Raw genomic sequence first — 26,810 nt, 5'->3', positions numbered from 1 at the left:
GAAGCACGAGCTGGAGACATGCACTTGTCCTTTTTTGTTTTTTCAAGATGCGTAATGTTGTTGATCAATGCACACCACGTAGTCATTTCAACCAATGGCTCCATGTTTTAATTTATTTTGTCTCCTACTTAAAAATCTACTTTTAAGCATTGAAGTTTGCACCTTCAACAGCTACTTTGTTTACAGGGAAATGGAGGAGGAACAGAGAGAGGTGTTGTTGAAGAAGGTTTACCATGAGGGATGCCCAGGATGTAGAGTGGAGCATCTTAAAGACACACAGAGAGGTTTACCAGTTAGACAACTGTTTTTTGTGTGGATTGTGGTGCTCTGCAATGGTAACTACACTCTCTCTTACTACTATTATTATACTGCAATACTTTCATACCACCACCTTCCTTCCATTGAGCCTTCATCAATGGTGGGAGCTCACTATTATGTTAGCTTCATATGTATTTGCAGTAAGTAGTAAATAACATGAAAATAATTTGAATGAATTAGATTGGATTTGGTTTGGAAAAAATTTTCAATTTTTTTAAATGAAATTTTGATTAAAAATATTGAAAATTATATTAAAAAAATGAAAATTAGGAAACCTTATTTGGTACTAAATTTTTTTACTTGAAAATGATGAAAATAATAAAATTGTATTTGTAGATTAATTTTTATTTTCTTTTTTTTATTAATTATTTTAATAGTAAAATAAAAAATATGTATATAGTTAACAAAGGAGTTCATAAATTGTATTCTTTTGTTTGGTACCCCTCTTTTTTTACATAAAAAAATAATTAAATAATTAAACTATATTTGTTCATTAATTTTTTATTTTATTTTTTATTAGTTATTTTAACATTTTAATAATTTTTTTAATAAATATATAATTAATAAGGGTATTTTTAGAAAATAGAAGATGTAAAAAAAATTAAATAAAAACTATTCTTAAAAAATAAAAATAGAAAATGAAAACCAAAAAACTTCAACCTAAATATCCAAATATATCCTCCAACTTATTTTCTAATTTTTTAAAAATAAAGACAGAAAATTGGCTACACAAATAGGGGTTAGATTTTTATTTTTATTTTTATTTTTTTGAAATTTTAAACTAAATGCATTTCGGAATTTGATAATTTGTTAGGTAATGGTGTTTGCTTTCCATTTTCAGCGCTGCCCATATCATCTCTTTTTCCGTACCTTTATTTCATGGTGAGTACTGCATTCTCATTGGAAATTCCTAATTATTATCTGCCATGGATGATGTTGTAAGTTGTAACTAGTCAGCTTTGTATGTATTTGGAGTTGCTTCACTTCACATTTGTTTTCCAACCGAGAACTTTCATGAAAAGAAGAATTAAATTAATGTCTTATTATTCATATTTCACCATATAGAACTTTTAATGCTCACGGTTTAAATGTGTGATGAAATCTAAATCATTTAGTAATATCCATGAGATCAACTACAAGTCCATGACGTTGAGATACAAGTAAAGAGACTTTACAAGAATGACAACTGGACGGGTTTGGGACGATCACCCCCATCCCGACCTGCTATCATTTATATAGATTAATTCTCACTTTTGTACCAATAAAAAATTTAGACAAGATTATGGACATGAGAATTTTTCATACCCGCCCGCCCTCTTCACCGTGTTTTATTCTCAACAATTTTAAGAACATGAGTTCCCTAACACACTTGTGTTTGCTTATATTCTAGTGGTATTTTGAATCATGGGAAAAATAGAAGGTTCTTTCTTAAGGTAAGAAAAGAACTTAGCATGTGCTAAGTGTCCTAATTCATGCGCATTATCGTTCAGGGAAGCTTCAACTACATTCTTCCTGCACAATCATTGCTAGGAGAGACATTATTATTCAAGTATGATGACTAATTGCTTTAACAAATTCAAACCAACAATTTTGAAAACAAAGTTTCCTTGGCAAGCATGCATACATAATGACAAGGTCGCCAAGCTTTGTCTGCCACCCCATGCCGAAAGGTTGGAAGTTCTCCCGTAACATAGTGATAACATGTGTTCTAGACAGTCTAAACAAATTTTTTGACAATATCCCACTTTGCTGAAAATTGAAATCTCCTATAGATTCCCATCTTCACATAGGTTGATGATCAAGATGTTCATATTGTTGAGATTTTAGAGCATGTGTGCAAGCAATGCTTAAACAATATTTCCATTTTGTTAGATATTATGTTGAACTCTTATCAAGTAACATTCCTATTTCTCTTCTTCCTTCTAACCATTGATTCAAGTTGTTCAACATTCACCCTATATAATGAGTAGGATTTCTACTTTCTTTCTTTTAAAATAAATCTTTCTACCTGCAGATAAGGGACTTCAATATAGCAAAAACCGAGAAAGACATTGGCTACTATGCAGGTTATGCAGGTGATATATTTTCTTTACATCTTTTCTATGTTAAATGTATATGTCCATTAATATTCTCCTTTTGGTTGCCCTGAAATGGTCTTGATAATCCCCTTTCTAATATGAAGGGGCTTCGTATATGTTTGGACGAGCATTGACATCTATTTTATGGGGAATGGTGGCTGATCGATATGGTCGAAAACCTGTTATATTAGTAGGCACTGCCTCAGTGTTAGTAACCTTCATTCAACTACAAATCTCAATTCGAATTTTTCTGCAATTGTCATATACCTATTTTCTCATAGAAATACTGATTATTCGGTTCAGGGTTATTTTCAACACCCTTTTTGGCCTTAGTTTAAACTACTGGATGGCCATCTCTTCAAGGTTTCTTCTTGGAAGTATGAGTACTTTACTTGGACCAATAATGGTATTGTTTTATTGCTTATGACTTTTTGGACGATCATTTGATCATTATATTAATGCCTTAAAATGCTTGGACTTATGGTTCAATTTATTGGTTTTTTTTTTCTGTATGTATTTCCCTATCAAACATGATCAAGTTTCTTCCCTAATCAGGCATATGCAACTGAAATTTTCCGTGAAGAATACCAAGCTTTAGGACTGTCAACAGTGAGCACTGTATCTTTATGTTCATCAAGAGTTCATAGAAGTGTTGAGCACCACCATAAATCCATCACTGATAGTTTTAATTTTATTTTAGATTAATACAGCATGGGGCGTAGGATTGATCATTGGACCAGCATTGGGAGGTTTCCTTGCCCAGGTACTTCTTTTTCCTTCTTTCTTATGCAAGAAATATGGTTCCTACAAAAAGTTAAAATATTGGAAATTAGCAGCTGCTGGAAATATTAACTAACAGCAGCAGTAAGTAAAAATCACATTATTTTCTCAAAGGTAGTATTCACAAAATGAATGATACTGTTAATCTGTTAAGATGAAGCATAGAAGTGGGAGAAGAAATGCAGGAAACACAAACAAATAAAAAGTAGAAAACGTAAAAGTAAGTTTTTTGTTAATCTCCTAATTGAGCTAAAATCTTAGGCTACTAGATAATGAATTCGGTATCATGTTATATAACTAATTGACCAAAAAGGTTAAGTTGTTGGGTGCTGGACCAACTTTAACATCTTTCCTAACACATGACTAGATTGACTAAGATACTGTAACATGCTACTCTATATGGGAATGTAGCAAAAACCAAGAGAAAAACCATTTTTTTTTTGTTGTTCATGTCTCCTTTATGACTTGCCTTGTAAGGTTCAAACTTGCCAGCTCTTCATGACCCGTCTTCAGTGTTTGTGAGGATTTTAAGTAAAGATGCCCAATGTAAAAAAGAAGGATAAGAAAAGACTGCTTGTGCTCAGATCATGTGTTCAGGTCTGAAGAACCTTTGATGTAATACATGAGGTGAATATGGGGGGTCAGGGATCTAAGGATTTCAGTGTTAGAGGTATGGGAAATAGGTGATTCAAGATGTATGGCTTGCAGATAGAGGCAGTTTTGGAAATTTATGGAAATTCTTGAAAACCAGTTTGGTGAAATTTTAAAAACAAATAATAATAAGAAAATCAGACACCAAAAGTAGAGATCTATAAATTAAATCACCCTCAGCTCAGACCCTCCTCCTCAAGAAGATGCATTTGGCCTAAGGTTGGGGGAGAAACAATGACACTGAACCGGTGCTTTTGGCCTTTGATTCAGACCTTGATTCTGTTCCAGAAATAAAGTGCTCAGTCTAAGGGAATGCTCCTAAGGTTGCTTAACTTTTGGCTCTCACAACCAGTGCAACAAGCATTTGCCCCAATTAGGATTCTCCTGAACTTAACATAAGCAAGTAAACCATTGGAGGACTTATCTAAGGAATGTTTTGCCTTAGCTTAACCCAACCTTTGGTGCCTTAAGGGATTTAGCTACTTATGTTTAAATTAAAAGGAGTAAACAAAATAGTAAAATAAAAGAAAAGAGACATGGAATTTCACAAAGAATTAAATCTGGAAAAACTGTAATGAACCGTCCTAAAAGATTAGAAACAGAAAATTAAAATTGCTTTTCAAATACAGAACAAAACAAGAAATTGAAATTGTTTCTTACAACCCAAATCTCATATTCAAAACAAAATGAAGAAACAAAACAAAACTGAAAGTCCTCAACGTTGAAGGTAGAAGTAATGGCAGTGTTGAACAATTGATGATAGAAGATGATCCAAAAGATGTTTCATTCTCAATGATGAATGAATTCTCTCCATATTAGATCTTGACTCTCCTCAATGACCAGAATAGATAACTAGCTGTCTGTCATTGATGCCAGTATAACTATTTTTGGAATCCAAATGCCACAAGGAGATGCTGCCTTGGAGTGCAGAAAAGGTGTCCCTTGCCACATGTGAGCTTAAATCTCAATGCCTTGGGAGTGTATTAATGACCAAAGAATTTATGTCTGCGTACACAGACTTGTGAGTGGCTGTGATAGGACTTGAAGTTATGCATAGAGGAATGCTTAAGTGAGTTGTGCAGACATATGCATAGACTTGTGTTAGCTTGCTTCGTAGAGGACTTGTGCGTATGATTGCTGAGCTTGAGTTTATGTGCAAAACTTGAGTATGACGGTTTAATGGGCAGAGAGTGTGCTGATGTTGCTTTGAGCAGAGTCCATGTGCAGGAAGTGGTGTGCCTAGGCCATATGCATTGGGGATTTGTATACAAAAGCCTCTGCATATGCAAAGTCTTGGGTTCCTCTGTGTGCACTCCCTTGTGCTTACCTAAAATCCTTGTGCAGGCTTAAGTGAGTGAGTGTGTGTGTGTGTATGCAAATGTAGAGCTTTTGTGCAGTCCACCAACTCCAAATTCCTTCATTTTTGCATCAATTCTTCTATTCCTTCTCCCTCCGACCTTCTTGGAAGCTCCCATGGTACCTCAATCATAAATATTATCACCAAAAATAGCTCCCAAAACCTGAAATTAACAAGGAAACAATTCAAACACAAAAACTAAGGCACTAAAAACAGACTGTCAATGGATAAGTCATAAGCATCTCAAACACACTTAAGTGAGCTCAATAAGCCCCATTAGAGTGCTGAGTTTGGGTCCTTGTCACCATCCCCCACCAGCTTGTTGCTAGTCCCTCAACAACTAAACACAAAACAACAAGAAAAGGGCTCAAACTAAGATAAATCCTTAGAACAAACTAGCTCAATTTCAAGGCAGCAAAAATAGATGTATAGTTTCAAGACCTGGTAATGGTTACTTTTCCTTTTAATATGTATTGGTGCTAATTTACCCCTTAGACACCTCTTTTAGCTCATAAAACTAAGCTTAGGAGGGCCTTCAAATTTTCTTGCTTGGCCTAGAGCACCTTCAAGGTCTTCTGTACCTCTCTCCTGTTAATTTGGATTACTCCCTAGCTTTAATGTTGCTTAGTTGGCACTTAACTTTGGTACTTGAAGCTTTATTTTGCTGCTTTTTTATTTCTTTCTTCTCTTTTCCTTTTCTTTCTTTTCTTTCTTTTCTTTCTTTTCGACTTTTCTCATTTTCTTGGTTTTCTTATTACCAAGCCTCAAAATAATAAAATCAGACCACCTAGCTGCACACTTCAGATTCTCCCCTTTGGAGGAGAACTACAACTCTTGCCTATGGAGAAGAGGCCTTGACACTCGGTTAGGATCCAAGTGGCTGATTATTTCTTATTCCTAAAACTAATGACAGCTTATTTGAAGTCTTTCCCACCTGATAAAAGTCTAACTTAGTAGTTTAGAACAATGGAGTAGACTACACATTGCGTGTAAGGAAGAATGGTAGAACCATTAGATTTCAAGAACTCTTAGAGTCTGTTTAGAAACTTTTTTAAGAAAACTGTTTTCCAGACCAAAAAAAACAGGGTATTTTGAGAACTTGTTCTAAAAATAGGGTATTTTGTAAAATATATTTTAATTATTTTAATTTATTTTCTTGTGTTGTTTCAAAAAAAATAAAATCTATTTTTATGAAATATTTGGAAATATAGAAATAAGTTTAAAATATTCCAAGTTTTCAAACAAAGCTTTTTTAAAAACATCATAGAATTATTTTTTACAACTGTTCTTAAAAACTGTTTTTCGATAACTGGTTTCGAAAGCATTCCCAAACAGGTCCTTAGATGTTCAACAACTATCCCTTACTCCTCATTCAGCCCTATTCAGCCTCATTTTGTAAGGTAATAGAAGTTGCTAATGAGATAACTGGGACTAAACTTACCAATGAGGGCAGGAGGCCCTAAGTTAAGAGTTTGATCCTCCCTCAAGACTCTTCTTACTACTGACTACAAGGTCAAGCTAGCTGAAACTTATGATTCAACTCTACTAACAACTGAAAACTAACTCAAAACATAGTGAACACACAGAAAATAAGCTGACTAAAGATTAAAACGAACTGGAACTGAAAGAGAACTGTAAGTAAACAAAAGCTAGACTAACAAAATAAACAAAAAGAAACTGTACTGACCTTCTTCAGTCTTTCCACTCCCCACCAGCGTTTTGCATTGTCTCCAAAATAGAAAATTGGGAATAAGAAGAGTAAATAGACTCAGTCCACTAAAACTAAAAGAAAACATGAAAATTTACCCCAAAATGGAGCATTCCAGTTCACAATCTGGCCCTTCTTCTTTTCTTTCAGTGTCCTCATCTGATGCTCCAATATGTGATCTAAAATTTGCTATGACTGGATAGTCCATGGTTGTCTTCTGTTGTTTCACTGCCACCTCTCTCTTTTGTTGCATCTCCTTAAAATAAGCTTCATATCCAAATGCATCTGGACCACCATCTTCTGTAGAGCAATATTCCTCATCTGGCTCAAAGACAGGGTGTTCCCACATGATTAGCAGCTGAGTGATCAGTCTTGAAAATGGCAACTTTAGATCCAAGCATCTATTTGAGGCCCTCTCGGATATACAGTCATGCAGCTAGACCATAGCTTCAAAGATCACCTTGGGGAAGGTGAGATGTTCTCCTTTGAGCATGTAGTGCAATAGCCTTAAGCTAGTCTCCTTTCTGACCTTGCTGGAGCCATATGGGTAGAAGTTATAGCTGAGGAATAGGTGTTGGAGCCACATTTTTTCAGGCAAGTTGAAATTCATTATATATCTCTGACTTGGCCTCCATCCTTTGTAGTAGCCGGGGGACAAAATTATATGCCACCTACCTCATGCTGTAAGGCTTGACTCTTGGCCTCCTGTCTGCATCTGGAAAATCTGGAATGGAATATGCTTAACAAAGGCAATGTCTTTTGTGGTCAACTCATAGCTTCTTCTATCCACTTCAGTCATGAACCTCTTCCCTCCTAGGTCTCTGATGATTACCATATCTTGGTTAAAAAGCTCCTGCCAGTCCAGGATAAGCAAGGTCAAGCAACTGTAAGGCCTCCTTACTTGAATAGTAGATAAGTTACTGAGCTCCACTTGCTGCCCTTTGATTCTTCATCAAATCTTCAATATTGAGGCTTGCCTCCATGACCACCCTGTCCTGGAACTCTGTTTTAAGTTCATTCATATTGAGGATAAAAGGTAAGGAATTTAAGGGTGGAATGGAATCTTGAGATCCAGGTAAGATAAACTCTGGGATGTCAGGCTCCTCATATTCTGGTGGATCAGGCTTCAGCACCTCCTTGGATTATATATATTTGTCTTCATATGGGTCCTCACTGCCTTCAGATGAATCCTCTGATTTCTGTTCAGGTTCTTCTACTTTCTCTTCCTCATTTGGTTGTTCAACCACCACAAGCCATTTCCTAGCATCAGCATATACATCCCACATTTTGATCTCTCACCTGTATGGGCATTAAGGAAAGATCAGGAAGAGGTAGAGGTCTCCTCTAGACTGCTGAATGGACTCTTTTTCAGAGTTTGAACTTATAGGCACCTCTTCTATTAGTCCCTTTTGTAACATAGGTCTCTGATCCCTTCCTACTTATTTTTGTGCTTTCCAGTTCCATAACCTGCTGTTCTTGGGCTTCAGAATTAGTTGTCTCAATGACTTCAGGTCCTTTTCCTTCTATATTCTGACTTCTGAGAATTTCCCAAATCTTTGCTTATCGGCTCCTTTTGCTGTTTAAATTCTGAGACTTGTATTTTAGTAGCTTTTTCCTTATCTTGCCTACTGGTTTGCTCTTTGTATGCATCCTCCCTCTTCAAATTCAACACCTTTACCCTTTCCTTCCTTTTCTCGAAAAAGTCCACAATCATTTGCACCTTTGACTTCCTAGGGCTAGATTTGGAAGTTGACTGCTTAGCCTTTGAAGCTTCATGTTGTAACAGATCCATCAGCTCAGAAATGTCTTCATCCGACATGGAAAATTTCTTCTTCTGAGCTTCAATTATATCTCCCTAGAAGAAATAATTCGTCTGGGTTCTTCTTCTTTCAACTGTGTCTTCATCCGTTGTAAAATCATATTCTGATTGGTGAGGTTCTTCAATATAATTCCAGTCTTTCTTCCTTTGGTTGATTCTTCTTTCGGGTTGAGGCTTTTTAGCTTTTCTTTTTGAAGCTGCCTTTCTTGATTTATTCTTAGAAATTGAATTCTTGGAGGTTGTAGCTCCTCAGATTTCCTCAACACATATATGCCTTCCAAATGCTTCAAAATTCTGTTCATAATTCTGTCCACAGTTGGGTATGCATCAATTTCAACCATAAATTCTTTCTCAACCCCTGTAGTATCCTTTCTAATTGGTTCCTTTTCAGCAACTTCATCAATTTTAAGCCTTTGAGCAGGCTCTTCCTCTATTTTCTCAGTTGTCTTCTTGATATTTACTATTCCAACAGCCTCGCCTACAGCTTCCTCAATTTTTTCAATATCCATCTCAACAAATTTCTCTCCTTTTTATTCAGTTGTTTCTTCAACATCCATCTGCTCAGCAGTATTAACCTCAGCAGTATCATCAGTCTCTTTGGCAATCTCAGCAGCCTCAGTTCTTTTATCAATATTTTCCTCAGATTCCTTTTCCCTCTCAGCCTTGCCTTTTGCATGAGACAATTTGAAGAGAAAAATCCCCAAAATTCAATTAATCAATCAATTCCATGTGTCAGCTGTTTGGGCCTTGTGCCTAAATAAAATGGCCTGTTGAAGAACTAATATGTTCGTATATGGCTTTGACTAGACTTCAGGATGTGTACAGACAACAGAAGAATGCTGAAGGGAGCTACACAGACATGTGCACATGCTCTTATGCTTAAGACATGTGCAGGGTTGCTGAGCTTGAGTTTATGTGTAGAACTTGAATGTGGATGTGTAATGTGAAAAGAGTGTGGTGATGTTACCTTCGCAGATTCCATGTGTAGGCTATATGCATTGGGTTTTTGGATGCCAAAGCCTTTACATACACAAAGTCTTGTGTTCCTCTGTGTTCACTCATTGTGCTCAATTATCCAAAATTCTTGCATTGGCTTAAGTGTGTGTATGCCTTGCTTTTGCACATCCCACCAACTCCAAATTCCATCACTTTTGTATCAATTCTTCAAGTCCTTCTCCCTCCAACCTTCTTGGCTCCTCCCATGGTACCTCATTCATAAATATTTCCACCCAAAATAGCTCCAAAAACCTGAAAATAACAAGAAAACAGTTCAAACACAAAAAGTGAGGGACTAACAACATACTTAGGCAATAGATAAGCCATAAGCACCTTAAACACACTTATCAATGGCCAAAGAAATGTGATTTTTTGTGAGAATTGTAGCTAAAAGGTCTCCTAAGAGTAGATAAGAAGTTACTAATGAAATGTCCATATTTGGTTGTACCACCAATTAGAAGTTGCTGCTACCCCTCCTTGTGTCTCTGAAGTTTGCTTCCTTTGTGTCTCTCAAGTACTTTCTCTGTTTTTGTTTTCCTTTCAGTAAATTTGATAACATAACTAATGGTTTGATATTCCTGGATGATTTTATTAATTTAGCCTGCTGAAAAGTATCCGAATATATTCTCAAAAGAATCTATATTTGGAAGGTAAATAGATCTTTGCCTCCTTAGATGATGGTATCATTTTTTTTTCTCTTGCTCTTTGGATTTTGGTGTATTTGATGTTACAGAACATGAATCTTTGATGCAGATTCCCATACTTCTTGCCCTGCCTTTGCACATCTGTTTATGCGTTTGGGATAACTATTGCCTGTTGCTGGCTTCAGGTAGGTTTCTCAATCAGTTCAGTTCCTTGGTCACTTCATGTATTACCAACAGAACTTGATTTAAGTAGTATTCTCCTCACTTGTCAGGATGGATGTAAATTTCCATACTGGAAAAAGAACATCATTCAAATACATTATTGAAATGACCAGAGATTTTTTAAGAAGCTTTTGGGGCTTCATTTGGCATGAAGACTGTATTAGAACACTGAGCATGATTTTGAGCATTCTATTCACCAGAAGGGCAGAAAAGCAGATATGCAACCATGCATGATGCTTTCAGCTAGGACTTTACTCTCCTACTTCTCATATAACCTTTTGCTCTGATTTGTATGCATCCTAACAGTAAATGAATCTAGATCTTTTACTCCAGTTTTATCACAATGTACCTTCTTAATATTTATTAATTATGATGTAATTCCTGACCAAAAATGATATTAATTGGTACTCTCCATCTTGTCATCCAGTTATATTCCCTGTTTTAGGGTGATATATTATTTTGGTTTGTGAATGTAACCACTTCTTTGCCTTTCCAATCCACATAGCTCAACATTGTGTTAAACATTCATCTTCAAGCGCTATCTAGCCATTGTTTCACCATTTTTAGTCTTCCCCTGTAACTTAGATCGGGGTTTGGAATTTTGCTTGGCACATTAAGATTTTTAGTCTTACTAAAATGAAACTGTTGTATATTATCTTCTTTCAGATTTCTTGACTACCAACCTGTAAAATAGAGGCTGTTCTTATTCTTCTTATGTAGCTTCTAAGTTCTTTTTCTGGTTAAGCACAACAGAATATGTTAATGACAATCAATGCATATTCTTCTTCTTATTATTATCTTTATGCCAATGCATCACTTTGAAATTCTTTGATGCTTGAATTTTGTGAAGTTGCACTGCAACATTTTTCTTTTTGTCAATCTGTATCCAAATTTCCTGAATATTTCTGGTGTTGTATGTATAGTTGCATGTTCATGGAATCACTTCTTTATGCTATTGCTGCCTATTTACTGCATTTGATATCCAAATCTCTGGCCTAACGCAGGAAACGCTGCACACACACAATGAAAACAACAAATTAAGTAAAAACTCTTACAATGCTTTGGAAGCTCCATGTGGGTTTAATGCAGAAGAAGCAGTAAACGAAATTGAGGCAAACAAACCAACTTCTAAGGAAAGCCTCATAAAGAATTGGCCCTTGATGTCTTCTATCATTGTTTTCTGTGTTTTCTCACTTCATGATATGGCTTACTCGGAGGTATGTCTCTCACTTAGCTTCAGATTCTGGAATATTTCTTAATCTACAGTTTCTGATTGATAATGGATTCACAAAATAAATCTCCAGTTTGGAGCCCATTACTTGATTGTGTATGTTGTCCGCATGCATACAAACAATTACTGAATAAATAGAATATTAGACATTTTTTTTCTTTTTGATGCGAAAACTCTCCCTCTGGCCTAACTAGAAAATGTTGTGGAATGAGGGATTGGTGGAGCTGCTACAGCTGTTGGAATACTCCTTTGGTTGATTTGCATGTTACTCTTTTCTTGGATAATTTCACTCAATTGAACTTGGTCTATGACTAAATAGTTTGGGTTGGGAGGACCTTTCACCATCTACTTTTCTTGTTTCTATATTTTCATGCTTAGGTGACCCTATTTGGGCTCGTTATAATCTAAATGTTTGCACACATCCATCCATAGATGCTTTTCCTTTTTCTGTAAATTTAGCTGAGAGTTGCTCTGTGTATGCTGCCCTACAACCCATACAGGTTGAGGAATCAAACAAGCTTGTGTTTTGATTCCTGAGAACAATGTATTACTATATTGTGCAGTATAGCCCACAGCTTTGCAGGCTTCATTTAGCTAATATCATATTCTTTAACTTCTTGTTAGTCCGGGCTTGTGAAGTGAGATTGGGATATTTTCATTTGCTTATTGTGACTGTTTGGTGAACCCTGACACAAAGGCGTCCAATGTTTACCAAGCCATAACGGGCCAACGTGCTGGGTCAACACAACCCACTTTAAAATCGTGTCGGGCCGGGCCAGCCCATGCATGCTAAATAGGTGGCCCAACACGGTCCATAAGCTTGTGAGCCAATCGTGCCAAGCTATGTTGTGTCGTGCCATGCCGGTGGGCCATTCACTTTGTTAAAATTTTTAATTTAATTTTTTAAGTCATTTTGTTATATTTCAATTGGTTTTTCTTTTTAATCAAAATAACAATAAATTTAAAATAATGGAATATAAAAGGAAATGAAATATAAAAAAATAATTCTTTTATTCAATATTTCAACAAATTACAAGAAAAAAATAGGAAGAAAATAAAGGTGAGAATTGCATCACTATAGTTTGAGTACATCCCAACTAGGTTGACACCCACCCAACTATCAATTATATGTTTTACTCAACCTTTAAAAATTAACTACATTTAATAGATTTAAAAGAAACAAACAACATATTCAATTATCATATTCGCTTTTGTCTTATTCGATCTTCATTCTTCTTTTTTCATCTTCATTCTTCATCTTCAATCGTCATCAATCTCTTGAACATCATTGTTTGTGTTGAGATCCAATTTCTTGAGGTTTTTTTTAAGTTCATCTTCCAAAGTTTGGAGTCTTATGCATCCATCTTCCCAATCCTTCAAACATATCAAAGTTTCTAGCATCTCTGTTGTGAGAGTTGTTCTCTTGTCTCCTATTATATTTGCAACTATAGAAAAAATATATTGCAATGATACAGTAGACACCGATAGGGTTAGTAGATCACGTGCCATTTTAGATAGCACAGGAAAAGTAAATTCATGAGATTTCCACCACTTCATAATATCAATATTTTTTACTTCATTAAGGGATAGGTATGAACAATAACCAGTATCTAAATATTTTGAAAGATCACACCTGCTTGAAGGACCAACTTGTTGCTTTTCCTTAGCTAATTGCATAAAGAATGAATCATTTCCAAATGCAGATGGAGTTATAGTACTTGAAGAGGCACTACCATATTTATTCTCATAATATTTATATAAGTTGTTTAATTGTTTGTATATCTTACCCTTTGGTTTAGATGGTTAGTTCATACTAGTAGCTATGAAATTTAAAATATTTTCTACGCCTTCAACCTTAACCCTTGGATCCATACAATCAGCTAAACAATAAAGTGGTGGAATGGTTTTCCAATATTTCAAAAAAAAAAAAAAATTTCCATTTGTACGCATATTTCACTAAAAGGGGGATATTCCATATATTGTTGAAACACATCACTCGTGTTGCAAAACATCTAAGTGCTATAAAAGATGTAAGAGTATATACAATAGAATATATGTTAGTAGTATCATAAAAAACTTCAAGAATTTTTAAAAAGAAAAGCCTTTGACCCAATGATCCGAAGTTATTTTAATTTCACCTGTCTTACTATTAACATAATCTGATAGTACATTATGATATCCTACACAAGATTTTAACATTAGGTAGGTAGAATTCCAACGATGAACGACATCATGATGGAATTTTCTCTTCTTCAAACCTATTGATTTACATAAAACATAAAATACTTGTAATTTGCTAGATGAATCAAGAAATCGTAAAGTAGATCGAATAGCCTCCAATGAGGGTGATATTAATTTTAAACCATCTTGTACTATTAAATTAATTATATGACAAACACATCTCACATGAAATATTTCACTTAGTGGATTATAAATAAATTTATGACACTTTTATTGTTTGAGGCATTATTAAAGGTAATACTAAAAATTTTGCTTTGTATGCCATATTCTCTAAATACACTTGTCAAAGAATCTTATATGATAGGCCCATCACGAGGATGAAATATTTCACGAAAACCTAATATTTTCTTATTTAATTTCCAATTTGAATCTGTATAATGTGCTATCACACATGTAAAATGGTCATTATGTTGATTAGTCCATATATCTAAGGTCACAGTTACAATACCACTATGATTATTAAACTTTTCAATTATTATTATTTTTTCTTTTTTGTAGCATTTAATTACATCATTATGAGGAGTAGTCCTAGGAATTCTATGAAAGGCTGGTTGGACATACTTTTGCATGAAATGTACAATTCTAGGATCTTCACCAAATGTCAATGGAAGGCTCACACTAGCTACTATTCCAACTAACCCTTCTCTCATGAATTCTTGATTGTATATAAAGGGGACATTGAAGATGTACTAGATCCTATTTCAGCTTGACTTATTTAGGATTGTCTAGGGCCTAATGCACCATGTTTTTTGGTTCATTGTTCAGCATGTCTTCGAAGGTGACCTATGCCACCACTAGCTTTGTAACTATATGTTTTTTTACAATATTTATTTTCTGCTAGATTTTCTACATCTCCTTTTGTATTTTGTCTATTTATTATAGTGAAGTGATTCCATACTATAGATGTGTGTCTACTACCACTAGGTCTTTTACCTATGGGATTGGTTTGGGGAAGGTTAGAGGGAGGGACACTAGAGGGGGTGGGGATCTCCTCATCTTCAAAAGGATTAAATTCATTACATTCATCAATACTAAAGTCAAGGTTTTCAAGATCTAGGTGATGAGGATCTATTTTTAATTTTAGAAGAAAAAAATAAGATAAAAGGAAGAGAACAATTAAAAGAAATTATAGAATTAAAATAAATAAATGAAAGAATTAAATATAAATACCTCAACCTTGTGAATTGTGATGATGACCACTTGTAAAGTTCGTAGATAGCACAAAATAACTTATAACTAATCAAAACTTGTGGATAGTAGATAACTTAAAGCCTTGAATTGGAGCACTTGTAGAGAATTTAAACTTAGAAGATTGTAGAAAGAGAGATTAGAGAGAATAGAGATTTGTGTGAGAAAGAAATAATATGAGGGGTATTTATAGAGAATTATTGGTGAATCATTTACTTTTTTACCCTTAAAACCATAGTTGTGAAAGGCGCAACGCCACCCTCTGGCGCTTTGCCTGAAGGCAGGCAACGCCCCTTCACAAAGGCGCTGCTTAGGCGCGCAAGGTGTGATGTGGTCCACAGGTACGCCTCGATTCCCTACCTCATTCTTCTCATTCTCTTCTTCTCCAGCGTCGGGTTGTAGAGAGTAGAGAGAAGCCTTAATTTATTTTTTGAGACCAAAACGATGTCGTTTTGGAGCCTGTTCCTTTAAAATAAAAAAAACAAGCCAAAATGACGCCGTTTTGACCCTGTTTTCTCTTCCATTTTCTGGTTGTTTTCAACCCGACAACTCTCCTAAATTTTGCCATAGCCTCAGTTGTGTAGTGGAGAAGTGAAGAAGAGGAGGAAAAATAGGAGAAAAATAGAGGAAAAATATATGTAAATTAGGGTGCGCCTCACTTCACTAAAGCCCGCACCTTAAGTGCGCCATACGCCTCAGGCTCTAGGACTACTTTACGCCTTGATATGCCTTGAGCCTTTTAAAACTATGCCTAAAACTAGTCGTTCTATAGTTGTTGAGAGGGGTATTATTGATATTTGATATAAAATATTAATAATGAGTAATTTACTTATTTATCCTTTAAACTAATTGTTATATAGTTGTTAAGAGGGGTAATATAGACATTTGATAGGACAAAGGTAAAAATAACTATTGATTTACTTTTTTACCCCTCAAAGTAGTTGTTATATAGTTGTTGAGAGGGGCATTATAGACATTTGACATGTAATAAAAAAGGGAAAAGTAGAAAGTAAAAAAGTGATAATTTGAAAGGGCCAAGTGGGCTGGCAAGGTGGACCAGCATGACTTGCAGCACAGTAGGCTGGCACAATGGCACGTCGGGCCATCTTCTTAGGCCTAACACAACTCGCTCATTTGGACTGTGTCGACCCATCTCACTATAGTATCCCAGCCGTGCCAGGGCATGAGCCAAAATGGGCGGTCCGACCCATTGGATATCTCTACCCTGACATGCTTATAAGCATTTACTTTCTACGCATAATAGAGAAGAAAAAGGGATATTCTTTTTATTAAACAATTATTAAATTACATAGGAGTAAATAGGCTAAGGTTTGAATATTAACTGTGTAACAAAAAAAACTACAAATCTAGGACCTAACAACTTTAACCTTATCTGAAATTCCAAATTTGATTAATAAAATCAATTCAGATTTATTTGAAAATAAAATAAGAACTTTAACAAACAATCCTAATATTTCTACACTCCCCCTCAAGTTGGCGCATAGATGTTTATCATGTTTAATTTGTTAACTAGAGTTTTGAACCTTGGTTTAGAAAGACTCTTAGTTAGAACATCTGCTATCTATTGTCATGTGGTGATGAATGACATACAAATAATGCCACTTTCAAGTTTCTCTTTAATCTCAACATGCTTCACATGATTGCGTTGAATAGGATTGTTTGTTATGCTAATTTTTGCTTTGTTGTCACAAAACAATTTCATAAGAGGTTCTAAATTTAACTTAAGCTCTTCAAGAATTCTTTTCAACCATAATATCTCATACACTCCATTGCCATAACCTTGAACTTTGCCTCTACACTACTTTTTGTTGCCACATTTTGCTTTTTGTTTCTCCATATGTAATGAGATTGCCCAAAGAAAGACACAATAACCAAAAGTTGATCTTTTATTATGACTGAACCTCCCTAGTCTGCATCTGTAAATACTTCTACACTTCTTTGGTCACTTTTTTTTTAACAATAAACATTTTTTGGGTGTACTCTTTAAATATCTTAGGATCCTGTACACGGCTTCAAGATGTTCCTTGTATGGTGAGTTCATAAAATGGCTCACAACATTGATTGCAAATGCTATGTTGGGCCTTGTGTAGGGAAGGTAAATTAACTTCCCTACAAGCCATTGGTACCTTCTAATTTCAATTGGGATTCCCTCGATTGTTTCTCTAAACTTGAGGTTTGGATTTGTTGGGGTGTTGCTTGGTTTGTACCCTCAGTTGCTTGGTTTCTCTAACGTAAATTAACATACTTTCTTTGTGACTATGATTCCCCTTTTTGATCTTGCGACTTCCATTCCCAAAAAATATCATAGGGACCCCAAGCCTTTAATCTCAAATTCAGTTGTAAGGCATTTCTTCAATCTTGTTATCTCGACTTCATCACTTCTAATAAGGATGATGTCATCTACATACACGATCTAATTGGTTATCTTACCTCCTCCAATATACTTCATGAACATTGTATGATCCATTTGTCCTTGACTCTAGCCTTGATTTTTGACCGACCTTGTAAATCTTTCGAACCATGTTCTCAAAGACTGCTTTAGACCATATAAAGACTTACTCAAGTTGCATACTTTGGTTCCAAAGCTTTCCTGAAAAAACCACCAGAGCATCCATGAAGACTTCTTTTAAATCGCCATCTAAAAATATATTCTTAATATTTAACTAGTGTAGGGACCATTCCAAGTTTACAACTATAGAAAGTAGTATTTGGATTGTATTCAACTGGGAAACTGGAGGAAAGGTCTCCTGATAGTCTGTCATATAAGTTTGTGGAAAAACCGTTAGCCACTAACCTAACTTTATGTCATTCCAAAGATCCATTAGAATTAAACTTTACCATGAATACACATTTACACCCCATCGGCATCCTTCCTTCAAGCAAATTCACCTTTTCCCATGTGTTGTTCTTCTCTAGAGCCTTCATCTCCTCAAAGACAGCCTCCTTCCATTTTGGACCACTTAGAGCTTCCTGTGTATTCTTAGGGACATCCACACTAGATAATTGTGAAATAAATGCATTCTTATTACACACTTTGTCCAGTGTTACATTCTGGTCCTTTTTATAAACAGGGAACATAAATGCAGAGCTTCCTTATAATCTCTATGTTTGATATCTCAGAGGAATGAATTTTTTTCAATTGATTCTTTTCAATTTTATATGTTTAATGATAAAAAATGAGTGAAAATTTTAACCAACTCTGGAAAGGTATTTGAATTGAACACTGTACATAGTTTATGTTTATATCTACTTTGACAATTGTTGTGTGGTAGCTTGATTCCTTACAATCTCATGCTGTTCAATCAATGGTGGAGAACTCAATCTCTTTTGTATGACTAAATCCTCTACCAGATTTTGGATTTTTTGCTACCACCATCATCACCTCTTTTGTCATCACATTGTCTACCACCATATCATGGCTGCCATGATGTTATTTCGGCCACCCAACCCATCCTTTGGCTACATGTTTTTCTGTCATTGGCACCATTATTCCAACAATGAATACAGACTCGGCCATCTCAAATTGTGGCTCCCACTTTACTACTGCTTATTGACATTGAATCTTAATCTAATTTGCTTATATCTGATATGAAACTAAAATTTTCTTCTGCAGATATTCTCATTATGGGCTGTCAGTCCTAGAAAATATGGGGGTTTGAGCTATTCAACGGATGATGTAGGTGTAGTTCTTGCAATCTCAGGTATACTATTATCTGGTTATCCATGCTTAAGGTATCAAAATTGGCCGGAAAGAATTTCAATCAGCATTCCTACCATGAGGCTTGGGAAGCACATTCATGGACTGAATTTCTTGCTTGTTCCTTCTTTGCCTATGGAAATGCTGATGTTCATGCTCAAATAACTTCAATCAGAAAGATTTTTAAGGGCTTCTTTTTTCCTCGTGAGAGAATATCTAAATGGGTTCTGATTCTAGATTGCTTAATTAAAGAAGAAAAAAAAAACTAAAAGAGGAAGAAGAGTGAGAGGGATGTGAGTTGTTTGTTGTTAGTTTGATGCTAAAATCATAAAGTATGATAGTGCTCTTGCTATATTAAAAAGGATACATATGCACAATATTAGGATGAGATCAAGTGATGAATTCCAAAGTTTGAGATGTCATATTGAAAGAAGAATCGCAATAATAACTATGCTCAAAATAATACTCAAATCATCAATGATTAGAATGATGGGAACTGGATCAGTTTATAATCTTAGTTTTATAATTATGCCTCCTAGAAAGCGCCTACAACTTTGATTCTTGCTGCTTGCAGCATCATCCTGCCTTTCTTCTCAAGGTAATAGACCATGGTACCACAAAATGAATTGTGGAATTAATAAGAAGGTATAAGAATGGTAATAAAGATGCTAAGCCTTTATTTGAATAAGGAACTCTATTATGCTTTGCATGATCAGAAGCTTGACAATTAAATTGAAAGCCAGTACATTTTAGCTACCAGAAAAGGAATCCACCTTTGTAATGGGAAAGCAAAACAGAAATGATTCCCTAATCTTTTACACCCTTTGTATTGGCTGATCAGCTGGAGAGATAAAGTCATGACTGAGATAGCAAAGCATCCATAATTAGGAGATTATTTGTCTCAAAAATGAAATGAGAAAGTAAACATATGCAAGAGAGGCAAAACATGTTTCTTGCTCTGACGGGTGTTTTCCTCTCTCTCTCTCTCTCACATCTCCACTGACTTTTTAAAACACTTGAAGGCAGTTCATCCTATTTGTTTTATAATTGAGTCACCAAACTTAGTTTGTTATGGATGAGGAATTCTGTTTCCTTTAAGAACTCAAAAAGAAGTTTTCTTTACAGGAATCTCTATACGAAGAAACATAACAATGATATAAAACTAAACCGAAATAAAAATTGAGACAATGCAAGCATTATGTACTCATGGAACCCAATGTTGAATTTGGAAGAAAATTGGTCTCAAGTAAGTCTTGTAGAAGTACGCATTTGATGATGCTTATAGCAATGTGCAAGACGATACTCTAAAACTATGTTTGGTTCCTCGAAAGTTTGAGGGAATATGCAGAAAAAAAAAATAGAGAGAAAAAAAATAGGATAGAAAAAATAAAAGAAAATAAAAAATAGATTTAATGTCAATAAATTATTTTCATATCCTACATGAAACTCATTTAACTTATTTAAGTCTTCTATATAAAGAAGTAATTCATAAATATATTAGTTTTTTACTAATTTTAAGTTTATTTGTTTTTCTTTTGTATTTTTCATAGTAAAACCAAAGGTGAGAAAATTATTTTTCTTAATTTTTTTTCTTTCCTTAGTACTTCTAGAAACCAAATATAGCTTAACCATTTCTTTTAAGATGTTGGCAATATCTTATAGTTGAATTGGTGCACCTAGAGAGACCTTTATTTTTTTTATGTGTGTGAATAGTGTATTATCTGATATGTATTCAAGACATTGAGTTGCTGGCATCTATTAAATTTTTAGGTTTTGGGGTTTTGGTATTCCAACTTTTTCTCTATCCATATTTGGAGAAGCTTCTTGGGCCCATCATCATCTGTCGCATTGCCGGTGTATGTTTCCCACACCTTGGAACATTCAATAAACTCTTTCTCTATTTTCAACTAATTAATATCTTCTTGCATATTCATTTATATTTTTTCTGCATACAATGCTATTACCAATATGTAGGTTTTGTCTATACCTCTGTTGGCAATTTACCCTCTTATAGCCATGCTTTCTGGGTTCAACCTCTCTTTGGCATTGAATTGTGCATCGGCAATGAAGAATGTATTATCTGTAAGTTGATCTACAACTTGAATATTCTCTTGTAGGTAGGCAAATCAAATGATCATTAGTAATGTCTCTCCTACTAGTAAAAAATTTTCAATGTGATTAGGTGTCCATTGGAACTAGCTTGATTATTCTGCAAAATAGAGCTGTGGTAATACTCTTTTCTGGGCTTCTCCAGGTTCATTTCTATCATTCCAATTTTCATTTGATTTTCAAAATGATAACTTGTCACTCATATTGCCCCAACAGGAGCAACACCAGAGAGGTGCTGCAAATGGCATCACTATGACTACAATGTCTCTTTTCAAAGCAGCAGGTCCTGCTGGAGGAGGTGTAATGTGAGTGTTCTCTTCATTTCATTAATTTTGCTGTTATATTTTCACTATGATGCCTGGAATCCATAAAAGCTCTTACTCAGGGTTATGAACTGTTCAAATCAAAAGAATGAGTTCCAAAAGGTCTTGCACTGAAGTTTTTTTAGTCTTATTTCACTATTTATTTTGGAATATTAGAATACCAGCACATCATAGATTCCCAACGACTCAGAAATATCATTCCCATCTCCATCTTTGTGGGAAGGCAAAAATATGGAGTATAGTTTGGGAGCTAAACTTAAGGATCGCTATACTTTGTTCTTACTCCATATTAAAATGAAAACAAAATTTTGAGATCTTGCTTTGATCCTTGTTATGCTTAAAAGTTAGACCTTGTCCCTTGTCAAAGACCGAGAAGCATATGAATTTTGAATCGTCGGGGAAGTTGATTGTCAATATCGTAGATAATAAAAGTAATCCACAAAAATAAATAAATAAACAATAATATTTTACATGGTTTAATAATGTATTTACATCTAGAAGGAGGATGACAAAAACTCAGTCCTAGGTGCTGATGAAAGAGAGTTCCAAAAAAGCATAGATATAACTACTAATATGAGAAGATTCAATATAATCACCGATAAAATATAATCTTATTTATATCCATAATTTTAGGATCTATCATTAAATCCCATAATTTTATTCCTTTCTTCTTGTCAATACCCTCCAATGAGCTTGACTTGGACAAGGCCTTATGAAGTTTGGTTAAAAAGGGGCCTTAAGATTGTTATCCACGTCACTGAAAAATATATGAATAATAAGTATGTATAATAAATATACAAATAAAATGAAGTAGAAAATTGGAACTTACGAATAAGGTTGATTAAGGCTAAAGTTTGACTTTATGTCCTTAAAACAAATTTGTCTCACTCAAGTGCTTATGGTTTATTAACAATTGTTTCCTAAGATACAATAATAATTTTCTTGTAATAGGAGCACTTCAAATAATAAGAAATAACAAATCACTTGGTGATTTGTACTCTTTTGTGTGCCAAATATTTGGTAGAAAAGATAAATAACTAGATTTGAAGTTAAAGAGGACTTGAATGACAATAAAGGAGAAAGAGTGGAGAAAATGAATGAAAAGGCCATAGGAGGTCCCTATTTATAAATTTGATGGTAACCTTTAGAAGAGAAGTGTCTTTAAAATACTAGATACATCCTTTGAAGGGTTGTGTCTTAAGACACCAAACACATCCTTTGGAAGAGGTTGTGTCTTTTAAATACAAGATACATACTTTAAAACAAGTTGTGTCCATAAGAAATAAAACATCTTCCAAGGAAAAAAAATCCTAATTTTTATTCACCTATACGAATTATATAGCATTTATTTGATTTGCTTTCAATCCACTCCTAGGATATTGACTTTTGATGCCATTGAACCATCTAGGAAATTATGGACTTCTTAGGTTATGTTTGATTCTTGGAAAGTACTAAGGAAAGAAAAAATGCTAAGGAAAATGATTTTATCATGTTTAGTTGTCTTAGAAAAAATTCCAAAGAAAATTAAATATAATTAAATTTAGTTAGAAACTTATACATTTTTAAATTATTTAATCTTTATATTGATGAGTTAAAATAAATAAAATAAGTTTAAAATAACAAACAAAAATAATTTATCAAATTTAATTCAATTTTTTATTTTTTTTCATTTTTTCTTTCCCTCTACTTTTACTCTTTATTTTCTTTCCCTTACATTTTCCCTCAAATTTTCTGAAAACCAAGCATACTCTTACTCTTCTACACTAGTTGATTCCTTGTCATGTTTGCCCATCATTTCCTAACACAAAAGGTTTAGATATCGACATCTTTTTTATTGCTTTCCCTCCTTCCTTAACTTGTATCAAGAATCCTGTTGTTCTACTCATAGTGCAGGTTTGCATTGGGTTAGTGGCCTATGAAAGCTTTGATCCCAATGATTTAGTGTAGATAGGGAGTCATATTTAGCCACTTTCCCTAAATGTTGTCTCACTTGATTTCATCTTATCCAAATTATATTCCATTTATTTTATTAAATAACAATTGCTTTATCTAAAAGTTGTTTTTCCTTCTACAAGATTGTACCATTTGGTTATTTTTAATGATGCTGGTATTTGTAGCTTTTCTTGGGCACAAGGGCGTCAGAGAGCTGCCTTCTTCCCAGGTATGATTTTGTTGCTTTTATAGGACCCTGATTCTTAGAAGCAAGAGTATATAGAACGACCTTGTTTTAGACGAGTGTCATACCACCTTCAGGTCTAAGGAATAAGATAAAATTTTCAAACTTATAGTCATATAATAAAGTTAGAAATTTTAAGGGAAGTTATCCTTCCAATTTCACATCTTTAATATGAAGACAAAAAAACTACAAAATAAATCTTAAAAATGATTCATTTATTTCCAATGATGTTGGATTAATGTGCAATTAAAAATTTACCTCATGACAAAAGTTTGAAAATATAATAAATAAGAACAAGCGGTTCCTAAATCTCACAAATACCCCAACAAATCAAATATTAGAGGACATCTTAGATGACCATCCTACTTCCTAATAGGGGTGTAATTTAAGTGGATTGATCATACCAAATTCGAATCTAACCCAATGTTTGAATAAGTTTAGGCAATCATTTTCAATACTTAAGGTTTGACTAGGGCTAACTTTTTTCAATACAAGTTCAATTTGGGTGAGACTAGGGTTTGAATATCCCAAGCCTAACCTAAACCTGATTAAGCATTTTTATAAATATTATCCTATATAATAATATTCAATTGCTTTTCAGATTGTTTAGAAAAACATCAAATTGGAATTATATTATATAATTATTTAATTTATATATATAAGTTTTTAAAAATCATTATAAATAGATTTTGACTAATACAACTTGATCAATCCGATCAATCGAGTTTAATCCAACCAACTAGGACTCAATCTAAGCATACAAAGATGAAATTGGATTAGGGCCTCTATTTAGAAATTGGGTTGGGTTAGGTTTAGATTGATTAATTTTTAATTTGAGTTGTATTCTAATTAACCATCAATTCGATCAACCAATCCAAATTACAGCCTTACTTCCCAATAAGTTGTAATAGCCAAATCCTTTAAAAAGAAAAACTCTAAATACAAGTTGATATATACTCCTCACATTCCTGCCATTCGACATTGGAATATCAAAAAATTAAAAGTACTATGAAAAGGCTTAATAATATATGAAACTTGATTCATCAACATTTCTACTTATTTGAAAGACCATGAAAAATGATAAAAGCTATCTTCTTAAGTTCTAGGTTGGGTTCAAGATAATGGAAATCCTATATATTGTAGAACAATAATCATCATTTTGTAAATTATAGCTTTGTCATTTTTCTTCTTCTTCTTTAGCATTCTTCTTCTTGTTTTGTTATAATTTACAAAATGATGATTCCTCTTTAAAGAACTCTTCTTCTTGACCGTTTGTTTAATAAATCACAAAATAAGTGTTGATTTTTTTGTGTGAGGAATGGACTCCTTTGGTCATTCAATTCCTCTTTTTTCTTGATAATTTATGCAATAGGTTGTATTAATTTTTCTGAAGGTGGAAAGTTTGTCAATTGTCATGTGAACCAATTACCATATTTGGCATATCTTTTATTGGTTCGGCATTTGATGGCTTAGGCTAAACCATCGTCTTCTCTTAATGGTTATTTGCTACATAATAATAATATAAAAAAAAAAATCTCTTGTCAGTATTTAAATCTTTCCTCCCTCATTTGCTCTCTTAATCATGTTATGTTTGTAATATATAATTTCTCAAAACATAACCATTAAATCTTCGTAAAATAGTAAGTTTAGGGTTGATATTGAATGATCCAAGAAAATTAATAAATAAAGTCAAACAACTTAAAGGCTAATTTTCACCTGTTTATTAAAAACTTCTTACAATTCTTCATATGCAGGTGACCAGATGATTTTCTTCATACTGAATGTGGTTGAGGCAATTGCGGTGTTGATGACATTCAAACCCTTTTTAGTTCGAAGGAGTCAATAGAGGAAAAATCAATCTTATTCAATACTAATAAGTTAAGGATCAATTCCAGCATAATTCTTTGGTAGCTGGGTATTTCTCTTTATGCGTTTTAATGAAGATGATGATAACATCTTGCACCCAAGGAACAATTGCAATATATTCGAACAACAACAATGTGCTATGTATCAAGTGCATCTTGTACACCAATGGTTATACTAGATGATTGTGAAAGGACTTCCAAACATATTGAAGGTTTTTACTACCCCTCTACCTACTTATGGTTCATGTCATATTTGATTAGCAAGAAGCACTTAGAAAATAAAGTGCTTCTTTCGATGTGTTTGTCTTTATTAGATCAATGTGCATTAGGTCATGATGTATGTGTATTTATGTGTTTGTTTTTGTTGGATTTAGAGTTTGTTTGTCAGTGATTATAGGAAGCGTTTTTAATCCTTTTAACATTTGAAAGATAAAAATTTTCAAGTGTTAGAAAAACTAAAAATATTTTCTATAATTACTACCAAGACACTCTTAATGAGGTGTGGCATTTCACTTATATGGGAATAAGGCAGTTCTTGAAAGTGGTTTGCATCACATAATTCCATTAGTATTCTAATTTTTTAGAGTGCGTTTAGGAGTATTTGTACTCAAAGTGTTTTTAGTAGAAGTGTTTTATCTAAAAGTGTTTTTAGGAGAATTATATATCAAATGTTTTTCCATAAAACACTATAAGCGATTTTTCAAATTTTTGTAAGTGTTACCTAAATTTTTTCAAACATCTTCTATTTAAAAAAAAAAACACTTTTTAGACTAAAAATGTTTCTTAGAATCACTGTCAAATGGACTCTTCGAGCGTATTTGATATTGATTCTAGGAATTATTAATAGCATCTTTAATGCTTAAAAAAATAAAAAAATTGAAGTGTTAAAAATGTTAAAAACACTTTCTAAAATCACTATCAAACACACTTTTAATCATCTCATTACTTCACCATTATTAATGTCTTCTACTTGGCTATGGATATTGTAAAAAGCTTGCTTAGTAATTAATATTTAGAAGTCTAATTATAAGGTATTTGTTGGCTGCCTTTTATTTATTTGATTTTAACTCTATGGGTATGCAACTCCATGAACCACAATCTACTCTTCAATGAATGCAACTTTGAATCCAAGGCAAAATCAATCAATCTTAAATCATTTCAGTAAATCTTCACTATTTAATCTTGAATATGAACTAATTAGTTTTCATGTAAATCCAAATATAAGATAAAGTCAATTTACATGCACACAATACTTTGCTTCTCTCACAAACCCTAGGTTCTATTTTACATGAAGAGGCTCTTACAGTTTCTTAATGATGGACATTTTACAACCTAAAAGTTAGAATACTTCATGACTGATCAAGCAGACTTAAGTAAATAATACAT

At 33.8% G+C, this 26,810-nt stretch overlaps 1 protein-coding gene across 1 annotated transcript; it reads left to right on the top strand.

The window, feature by feature from the left end:
• The first annotated feature begins 86 nt into the window (after nt 1-86).
• Nucleotides 87-25,940, top strand: LOC100259102 (protein ZINC INDUCED FACILITATOR-LIKE 1). The gene is made up of 17 exons (XM_059742102.1): nt 87-335; nt 1,160-1,200; nt 2,333-2,393; nt 2,501-2,603; nt 2,700-2,802; nt 2,952-3,005; nt 3,097-3,159; nt 10,308-10,357; nt 10,461-10,536; nt 11,578-11,790; nt 18,868-18,955; nt 20,722-20,807; nt 20,926-21,033; nt 21,134-21,178; nt 21,277-21,365; nt 23,501-23,544; nt 25,314-25,940. Exons 1-17 carry the CDS (start codon nt 95-97, stop codon nt 25,403-25,405), a joined length of 1,557 nt encoding a protein of 518 aa, XP_059598085.1. The 5' UTR covers nt 87-94; the 3' UTR covers nt 25,406-25,940.
• Nucleotides 25,941-26,810: the final 870 nt, after the last annotated feature.

The sequence above is a fragment of the Vitis vinifera genome, chromosome 13, assembly GCF_030704535.1.
Source record: "Vitis vinifera cultivar Pinot Noir 40024 chromosome 13, ASM3070453v1".
In the NCBI taxonomy this organism is placed as follows: Eukaryota; Viridiplantae; Streptophyta; class Magnoliopsida; order Vitales; family Vitaceae; genus Vitis; species Vitis vinifera.
The sequence above is the reverse complement of the archived record's forward strand: the minus strand, read 5'-3'. Positions and strand labels throughout refer to the sequence as shown.

Bases quoted from the DNA above. Each gene is read 5' to 3' on its own strand.
- LOC100259102 (XM_059742102.1), top strand. From the start codon at position 95: ATGGCTCCATGTTTTAATTTATTTTGTCTCCTACTTAAAAATCTACTT. The intron at 2,803-2,951 runs GTATTGTTTTAT...TTCCCTAATCAG, and splicing joins CTTTACTTGGACCAATAATG to GCATATGCAACTGAAATTTT. The intron at 3,160-10,307 runs GTACTTCTTTTT...TTATTAATTTAG, and splicing joins TGGGAGGTTTCCTTGCCCAG to CCTGCTGAAAAGTATCCGAA.